The sequence below is a fragment of the Bombina bombina genome, chromosome 10 (genome assembly GCF_027579735.1).
Source record: "Bombina bombina isolate aBomBom1 chromosome 10, aBomBom1.pri, whole genome shotgun sequence".
In the NCBI taxonomy this organism is placed as follows: Eukaryota; Metazoa; Chordata; class Amphibia; order Anura; family Bombinatoridae; genus Bombina; species Bombina bombina.
In genome coordinates, this window is record NC_069508.1 from 15,299,436 (window position 1) to 15,309,548 (window position 10,113).

At 39.4% G+C, this 10,113-nt stretch overlaps 1 protein-coding gene across 2 annotated transcripts in view; it reads left to right on the forward strand.

Annotated features, from left to right (window-relative positions):
• Positions 1-9,909, forward strand: part of NR5A2 (nuclear receptor subfamily 5 group A member 2) — a 185,371-nt gene extending 175,462 nt beyond the window's left edge. For both annotated transcript variants that reach the window (XM_053693811.1, XM_053693810.1), the window contains exon 7: positions 6,150-9,909. In XM_053693811.1, coding sequence (XP_053549786.1) covers positions 6,150-6,397 — 248 coding nt within the window. In that variant the 3' untranslated portion in view covers positions 6,398-9,909. The remainder of the gene's footprint in view (positions 1-6,149) is intronic.
• The last annotated feature ends 204 nt before the right edge of the window (positions 9,910-10,113 follow it).

A 10,113-nucleotide genomic window follows, 5' to 3' on the forward strand; every position in this document is an offset into this window, starting at 1 on the left:
AATAAAATAATTAAATAAACTACCTACAATTACCTACAATTAACCTAACACTACACTATCAATAAATTAATTAAACACAATTGCTACAAATAAATAAAATTAAATAAACTATCTAAAGTACAAAAAATAAAAAAGAACTAAGTTACAGAAAATAATAAAATATTTACAAACATAAGAAAAATATTACAACAATTTTAAACTAATTACACCTACTCTAAGCCCCCTAATAAAATAACAAAGCCCCCCAAAATAAAAAATTCCCTACCCTATTCTAAAATACAAATATTACAAGCTCTTTTACCTTACCAGCCCTGAACAGGGCCCTTTGCGGGGCATGCCCCAAGAATTTCAGCTCTTTTGCCTGTAAAAAAAAACATACAATACCCCCCCCCAACATTACAACCCACCACCCACATACCCCTAATCTAACCCAAACCCCCCTTAAATAAACCTAACACTACCCCCCTGATGATCTTCCTACCTTGTCTTCACCATGCCAGGTTCACCGATCCGTCCTGGCTCCAAGATCTTCATCCAACCCAAGCGGGGGCTAGACATCCACTGAAGAAGTCCAGAAGAGGGTCCAAAGTCTTCCTCCTATCCGGCAAGAAGAGGACATCCGGACCGGCAAACATCTTCTCCAAGCGGCATCTTCTATCTTCTTCCATCCGATGACGACCGGCTCCATCTTGAAGACCTCCAGCGCGGATCCATCCTCTTCTTCCGACGACTAGACGACGAATGACGGTTCCTTTAAGGGACGTCATCCAAGATGGCGTCCCTCGAATTCCAATTGGCTGATAGGATTCTATCAGCCAATCGGAATTAAGGTAGGAATTTTCTGATTGGCTGATGGAATCAGCCAATCAGAATATAGTTCAATCCGATTGGCTGATCCAATCAGCCAATCAGATTGAGCTCGCATTCTATTGGCTGATCGGAACAGCCAATAGAATGCGAGCTCAATCTGATTGGCTGATTGGATCAGCCAATCGGATTGAACTATATTCTGATTGGCTGATTCCATCAGCCAATCAGAAAATTCCTACCTTAATTCCGATTGGCTGATAGAATCCTATCAGCCAATCGGAATTCGAGGGACGCCATCTTGGATGACGTCCCTTAAAGGATTCGTCGTCTAGTCGTCGGAAGAAGAGGATGGATCCGCGCTGGAGGTCTTCAAGATGGAGCCGGTCGTCATCGGATGGAAGAAGATAGAAGATGCCGCTTGGAGAAGATGTTTGCCGGTCCGGATGTCCTCTTCTTGCCGGATAGGAGGAAGACTTTGGACCCTCTTCTGGACTTCTTCAGTGGATGTCTAGCCCCCGCTTGGGTTGGATGAAGATCTTGGAGCCAGGACGGATCGGTGAACCTGGCATGGTGAAGACAAGGTAGGAAGATCATCAGGGGGGTAGTGTTAGGTTTATTTAAGGGGGGTTTGGGTTAGATTAGGGGTATGTGGGTGGTGGGTTGTAATGTTGGGGGGGGGTATTGTATGTTTTTTTTTACAGGCAAAAGAGCTGAAATTCTTGGGGCATGCCCCGCAAAGGGCCCTGTTCAGGGCTGGTAAGGTAAAAGAGCTTGTAACTTTTTTAATTTAGAATAGGGTAGGGAATTTTTTATTTTGGGGGGCTTTGTTATTTTATTAGGGGGCTTAGAGTAGGTGTAATTAGTTTAAAATTGTTGTAATATTTTTCTTATGTTTGTAAATATTTTATTATTTTCTGTAACTTAGTTCTTTTTTATTTTTTGTACTTTAGATAGTTTATTTAATTTTATTTATTTGTAGCAATTGTGTTTAATTAATTTATTGATAGTGTAGTGTTAGGTTAATTGTAGGTAATTGTAGGTAGTTTATTTAATTATTTTATTGATAGGGTAGTGTTAGGTTTAATTATATCTTAGGTTAGGATTTATTTTACAGGTAAATTTGTTATTATTTTAACTAGGTAACTATTAAATAGTTCTTAACTATTTAATAGCTATTGTACCTGGTTAAAATAATTACAAAGTTGCCTGTAAAATAAATATTAATCCTAAAATAGCTATAATATAATTATAATTTATATTGTAGCTATATTAGGATGTATTTTACAGGTAAGTATTTAGCTTTAAATAGGAATCATTTATTTAATAAGAGTTAATTTATTTCGTTAGATAAAAATTATATTTAACTTAGGGGGGTGTTAGTGTTAGGGTTAGACTTAGCTTTAGGGGTTAATACATTTATTAGAATAGCGGTGAGCTCCGGTCGGCAGATTAGGGGTTAATAATTGAAGGTAGGTGTCGGCGATGTTAGGGAGGGCAGATTAGGGGTTAATACTATTTATGATAGGGTTAGTGAGGCGGATTAGGGGTTAATAACTTTATTATAGTAGCGCTCAGGTCCGCTCGGCAGATTAGGAGTTAATAAGTGTAGGCAGGTGTCGGCGACGTTGTGGGGGGCAGATTAGGGGTTAATAAATATAACATAGGGGTCGGCGATGTTAGGGCAGCAGATTAGGGGTACATAGGGATAACGTAGGTGGCGGCGGTTTACGGAGCGGCAGATTAGGGGTTAAAAGTGTAATGCAGGGGTCAGCGATAGCGGGGGCGGCAGATTAGGAGTTAATAAGTGTAAGGTTAGGGGTGTTTAGACTCGGGGTACATGTTAGGGTGTTAGGTGCAGACTTAGGAGGTGTTTCCCCATAGGAAACAATGGGGCTGCGTTAGGAGCTGAACGCTGCTTTTTTGCAGGTGTTAGGTTTTTTTTCAGCTCAAACAGCCCCATTGTTTCCTATGGGAGAATCGTGCACGAGCACGTTTTTGATGCCGGCCGCGTCCGTAAGCAACTCTGGTATCGAGAGTTGCATTTGCGGTAAAAATGCTCTACGCTCCTTTTTTGGAGCCTAACGCAGCATTTGTTTGAACTCTCGATACCAGAGTTAAATTTATGGTGCGGCCAGAAAAAAACCCGCGGAGCGTTAACAGCCCTTTTACCGCCGAACTCTAAATCTAGGCCTCAGGAAGCTATCTATATATACAGTACATACACTTCTGAGTCCTTCCCATCTAAACACCTTGACATATAATATATCCATTTTAAACAAATCAAATGTGTTTTTTTGTTTTTTAATAGAGATACTTTGTTCTTCACTTAGAGTTATTTTTAAATATAAATATAAATATATATAGCTATAGATAAATATTCTAAATATATATTTAAAAATAAAAAGAAAATTTTCTTGTCAGTGAAGAACAAAGGTATTAGAAGTATTTTTAACACATTGATTAAAGGGACAGTCAACTCCAACATTTTTATTGTTAACATAGATAATCCCTTTATTACCCATTCCCCAGTTTTGCATAACCAACACTGTTATATTAATAAACTTTTTACCTCTGTGATTATCTTGTATCTAAGCCTCTGCAGACAGCCCCCTGATCACATGACTGTTATCTATTGACTTGCATTTTAGCCAATTAGTGCTGTGTCCTGCACAACTCCATGGGAGAGAGCACAATGTTATCTATATGGCCCACATGAACTAGCAGTCTCCTGTTGTGAAAAACTAATAAAAAATCATATGATAAGATGAAAAAGGCAGACATTTAGAGTCTCTGAGGAAAGGGAGTTAGCGTGGCCATGCTGTCTCATCTCCAGATGAGTCTGAGGGGTCTATTTAACAAGGGCGAATGGCCCCTGTTCCCCTTGTTTCTGCGCAAGCCTTCAGGCTCGCCGGAAACAGGAGTTAAGAAACAGCGGTCTTAAGAACGCTGCTCCTAAACTCATACACCGCCTCTAAAGCGGCGTATAGCAATCCATCTGATTGACACTGAATCTGCAGGGAGCAGTATTGCACCAGCAGTTCACAAGAACTGTTGGTGCAATGATAAATGCCGACAGCAGCATATATCGATGTGCGGCGGACATGGTTTTGCTATAGCAGATCATGTCTGTCCGTACATATAAACAGACCCCTGAGTCTTTCGCTTGAGCAATAACATTTAGCTTTCCATTTGTAATACCAACGGCACAAGAATAGGGGCGCTATTGATTTACCTTCAGCGCTAATATTTTTGCACTCCACTTGTAATCTAGTCTTGTTATTAGTCTTTAACATCTATTTGAAACACCGTTCCTTCGCCTAAATGTTTTAATTTCCTACATCCAATTGCCAGCATTTTATTTGTGAAACATGTGACTGTCCATAGGATCTGACATTTTAACCTTTCTGCTTAAGCCTCGGATGAGAATATATTGTCTACTCGATATAAAAAAAATAAAAATGCATGAGACGCGTGTGGGAGGTTATAGGCCAGCCGTCCATCTCTCATTCGCCGCAGATCAGTCACAGCACCATATATTTCAGGAGCAAGGTGGTTTTTCTCTACACTTGAGTGGAGCAGATGGTTCATTATCATACTCTCAGCCTGTCCCAGCAAAACCCATCATTTAGAAGAATCGTCTCGCTTCTTGTCCTATCTTATTAGAATTAACGGCAATGCAGGTTGGACTCTAGATTCACCTTGGGTCAGAAAAATTAATCCAGAATGATATAAATTGTATAGTGCTCTCATTTAAAGATAGGATAGCCCCACAGGACTCATTAGGGAGCTGTATATTATCTGCTAGCTGTACAATTTCTCGACCTCTGTACTGCAGAGAGCTTTAACCTTGTTCGGTTAAGTTATAGTGGATTCTGTACCAAAACAAATCTGCAGTTACATAAAAATGTTTTGTTTGTTTTAGGTGATTTGATTTTATAGACCTGAAACATGGACTACAAATATACAGTCTAGTTAAAGGGACGTGAAACTGAAAAGAAATTCTTTCATGATTTAGATAGAATATATCATTTTAAACAACTTTACAATTTACTTCTATTATCTTATCTGCTTCATTCTCTTGCTATCCTTTTTTTAAAATCATATCTAAATAGGCTCAGTAGCTGCTGATTGGTGGCTGCACATAGATGCCTTTTGTGATTGGCTCACCCATGTACATTGCTATTTCATCAACAAAAGCTATCTAAAGAATGAAGCACATTAGACAATAGAAGTAAATTGGAATGTTGATTAAAATTGTATTCTTTATCTGAGTCATGAAAGAATTTTTTTTTTGTTTCATGTCACTTTAATTCTATATAAGTGCTCTGCTTATAATTTAGTTAGTTAGTTAGAAGCTAGTAAACAAACAAACATGGTATTAGTGCACTGTGGCCCTAGCAAGGACTGAACCCTTAAAAATGTAATTTGCACACTGTGACCCTAGCAGGGACTGAGCACATAAACATGTCACTGTCATTAGTACACTGTGACCCTAGCAGGGACTGAGCACATAAACATGTCACTGTCATTAGTACACTGTGGCACTAGCAGGGACTGAGACCATAAGCACGTCACTGTCATTAGTACACTGTGGCCCTAGCAGGGACTGAGCACATAAACATGTCACTGTCATTAGTACATGGTGGCCCTAGCAGGTACTGAGCACATAAACATGTCACTGTCATTAGTACACTGTGGCCCTAGCAGGGACTGAGCACATAAACATGTCACTGTCATTAGTACACTGTGGCCCTAGCAGGGACTGAGCACATAAACATGTCACTGTCATTAGTACATGGTGGCCCTAGCAGGTACTGAGCACATAAACATGTCACTGTCATTAGTACACTGTGGCCCTAGCAGGGACTGAGCACATAAACATGTCACTGTCATTAGTACACTGTGGCCCTAGCAGGGACTGAGACCATAAACATATCACTGTCATTAGTACACTGTGGCCCTAGCAGGGACTGAGACCATAAACATATCACTGTCATTAGTACACTGGGACCCTAGCAGGGACTGAGACCATACATACGTCAATATCATTAGTACAATGTGGCCCTAGCAGAGACTGAGCCCATAAACATGTCACTGGCATTAGTACACTGTGGCCCTAGCAGGGACTGAGCCCATAAACATGTCATTAGTACAATGTGGCCCTAGCAGGGACTGAGACCATAAACATGTCACTGCCATTAGTACACTGTGGCCCTAGCTGGGGCAAAACCCATAAACATGTCACTGTCATTAGTTTTGGCCCTAGACGGTTAGTGACAGTACATTGGCATTTCAACTTGATCTTTTAATTAATTGCTGTTTATTCTCTTTTAATTTAGATGTCAAAAACCTGGAGAACTTCCAACTTGTGGAGGGCGTTCAGGAACAGGTTAACGCTGCTCTCCTGGACTATACATTGTGTAACTACCCACAACAAACGGACAAATTTGGGCAGCTACTGCTGCGGTTACCAGAAATCCGGGCCATAAGTTTGCAAGCAGAAGAATATCTTTATTACAAACACCTAAATGGCGATGTTCCGTGTAACAATCTTCTCATTGAAATGCTGCATGCAAAGAGGGCCTGAATTCTTTATTGGACTCATAACAAAGAATTACAAAAACTGTAAACTTTCAAGACTTTTAAAACTCATAAAAGGTATATAATGATCAAAATCCTTAATAGTCAATAAGTGATGCATCAGGGTATTTGTATTTCAAACTGTGAATGACGTTGCATATCCCCAATGGAATCTGTACGCAACTCTATGGCGGAATTCAAAATGGCTGACCCAGCAGAATAGTAAATGGCTGAACTTTTGTGCATTGTAAAATGGGGCTAATTTCCAAATAAAAAGAAGCAGCTCAAGGGGCTGTGCTGCTAAACAATAAAATAATAGCGGGAGCTGAGAATCGCACACTTAAGACTCTTTTCTCCATACACGTAACATGTAAATTTACGCCAAATATGTCTATGCATTCCCAAGTGTGTTGTTTAAAATATGGTTGGCCCAAACAAAACAAAAATAAGTAACATAAAATACAAACCAAAAATGTTTATATTTAATTGCATGTAATCTACTTTGTCTTAACAAACAGTGGCTGCAAAATGTGTATAGATGCTGAGAATAACTATATGATGTTGTACTCTTGTAAGGCGAGCTGTTGTTACTTCACGACTACCCTGGGATACTACCCCTTAAAAAAACAAATGGTTCAGATTTTATTAAATAAAGCCAGCCTGTTGTATGATTGGATAAAGCGCACGTTTGTTTCCATGGCAACACACGCTCTTGTGTTTACTGTTTATTCCACCATGGTTTTTATATTGGTTAATAGATATTTACAGATAACCATTGCATATGAGTAATTTTTAGTACTACTAATGGAATTTTTGTTGGATATTTTAATTTTTTGGGTGCTAAATTATGTTGGTTGAAAACTTAGTAGGTCTCATTTAGAAATTCCTGGAATTTGTGGCTAAATTAAGAAAAATTACAATTTGGCTATTTTTGCTAAAGAATTGTGGGAAAAAATGTAAAATACTCCTATAGTGTACCCCTTCGTACCATAGCCCTATAGTGTACCCCTTCGTACTATAGCCCTATAGTGTACCCCTTAGTACCATAGCACTATAGTGTACCCCTTTGTACCATAGCGCTATAGTGCAGGGGTTGACAAATCTGTTTAGAATGTAGGAGCCAGTAATAATATTTAGGAGCCGGGCATATTTTTTGAAGCCAGACAGTGGTATTTGAATATAGATCTATGGAGAATAACCAAAAAAGTTAGGAGCCAGGGATAATATTCTAGGAGTCAGTGGCTACCTGGCTCCTGGGTTTGTCGAGCCCTGCTATAGTGTACCCCTATATACCATAGCCCTACAGTGTACCCCTTTGTACCATAGCACTATAGTGTACCACTTTGTACCATAGCCCTATAGTGTACATCTTCGAACCATAGCCCTATAGTGTACCCATTCGTACCATAGCCCTATAGTGTACCCATTCATACCACAGCCCTATACTGTACCTCTTCGAATCATAGCCCTATTGTGTACCCATTCATACCATAGCCCTATAGTGTACCTCTTCGTACCATAGCCCTATAGTGTACCCATTCATACCACAGCCCTATACTGTACCTCTTCGAACCATAGCCCTATAGTGTACCCATTCATACCACAGCCCTATACTGTACCTCTTCGAACCATAGCCCTATAGTGTACCCATTCATACCATAGCCCTATAGTGTAGCCCAATGTACCATAGCCCTATAGTGTACCTCTTTGAACCATAGCCCTATAGTGTACCCCTTCGTACCATAGCCCTATAGTGTACTTCTTTGAACCATAGCCCTATAGTGTACCCCTTCGTACATAGCCCTATAGTGTACCCCTTCGTACCATAGCACTATAGTGTACCCCTTTGTACCATAGCCCTATAGTGTACCCCTTCGTACTATAGCCCTATAGTGTACCCCTTCATACCACAGCCATATACTGTACCCCTTTGAACCATAGCCCTATAATGTACCCCTTTGTACCATAGCCCTATAGTGTATCCTTTTTTAACAATATTTAGCATCCACTTATTGTACCCATCTTAATCACCCCCTTTAGTGTACCCATGCTAGTGCACCACCATAATGTGCCTTTCGTCTCACAGCACCACTCTCCCTATTAACACTTTCTGTGTTAACTTCTTGGCTTATACAGCTATTATCAGACACCATGTTTACTATTTGCCCCTTATTATTGCACAGTCCCTACTAGAGGACCCCCTGCCATGCTGGGCTCCACCTCTCATTTCTGCCCTTTTTGGTACCATAGCTACCTCCAGTCATTCCATCCATTTATATTTTTTCTAGCACATACGTAAGTATTAATGGGCTTTAGATGCAGCAGTAACACTATAATGTCTCTTTAGATGATGGCCATATGACCCCTACAGTGAGGTGTAGCTTGTAAAGTCTATATTTTCCCAGCATTGAATAACACATCAGCTGCATATAACGGTTAACAGATAAGTCACAATGTAAAGTAGTAGCTACTTGACAGCTGAACAAACCACCAACACATGTATTAAAAGATGGCGTCTGTGAAACAAGGCCAAGGCTCAGTGCAGCCATGTTTAATGATGTCATACAATGTTTACATACAGGAGGGCAGGAGCTGTTGCCAAAGCAATTGTTATTATTATTATTTTAATTTATTGCCTTCCCCATCGTTAGCCTTGTTTGGTCATTTATTTTTTAACATTGTGTAATTATTGTCGGGAGACTAAAATCAAATCTTGTCATTTTTAAAATGTCCTTACAGTACAGCTCTAAGCATCACATGCCGAGAAGTTTGTATTTATCACATACAGAGCAATACCCGTAAATACACGCGGGCAATGATTGTTGTATGGATATGAACACATTGGTGCAGATGGTTAGGGGATATATTCATCAAACTTTCCCAAAACAAAATCTTGTTGCAATGTTGGTCAGATTTATTCAAATGGAGAAGAAATATATGATGTGTGAGCAATAGACTGTGGATGTATTCAACCTGGACATGAAAATAATAATTCTCTTTTCTTTCAAGGGCCTCTGCTTATGTGCCACCGATTTTTAAAAAAATAAATCATTGCCTTTTCTGTGCACGTGTATTGTTAGCACAATGCTGCATGATGCTAAATTTGAACCTTTTATAAATTCCCATTAATAATATTTCATCCTAAAAAAAAATCCTATAATTTTCCTCAAGTTTAGAAACCGGCCTTTAAAAATCTACTCATACATGTCTTTCGTTTAGTAAGGCGCAAAGTGTACCCGAAAATTGTCTTATTTGATGAATATAGCCACAAGCCGAGCGTTGTGTTCCTACAGCAGAGTATAATGCCTCTGGTGTTGTGGTGTCAGACATTCTGTTTGTATATTAATTGCATTACATATGTACACACACATACATATCTACCTATCTGTATGTAAATATAGGTAAAGATACCTATGCGTGTGTGTGTTGGGTGCTTATATTCTGATGCAATTGGAAACCGTCACAAGATTCCTCTGCATATCGATAGTGTAAAATAATAAAACTGTGAATTTATTTAAATTTGGTTTCAGTGTGTTTGTAATATCTTCATCGGAACAAATAAATGACTCACCTGCTGTTCATTGAGTGATCAAGTACATTTAAAGAGACACAGGAAGACTACTTAGCTGCCAAATAGGTCTGCAATGTATTAGTATATGATCAGCGGAAGCCCTCCCGCTATTGCCCTCTCTCTTAAACTTATCTCCCTAGTGTTCTCTCTTG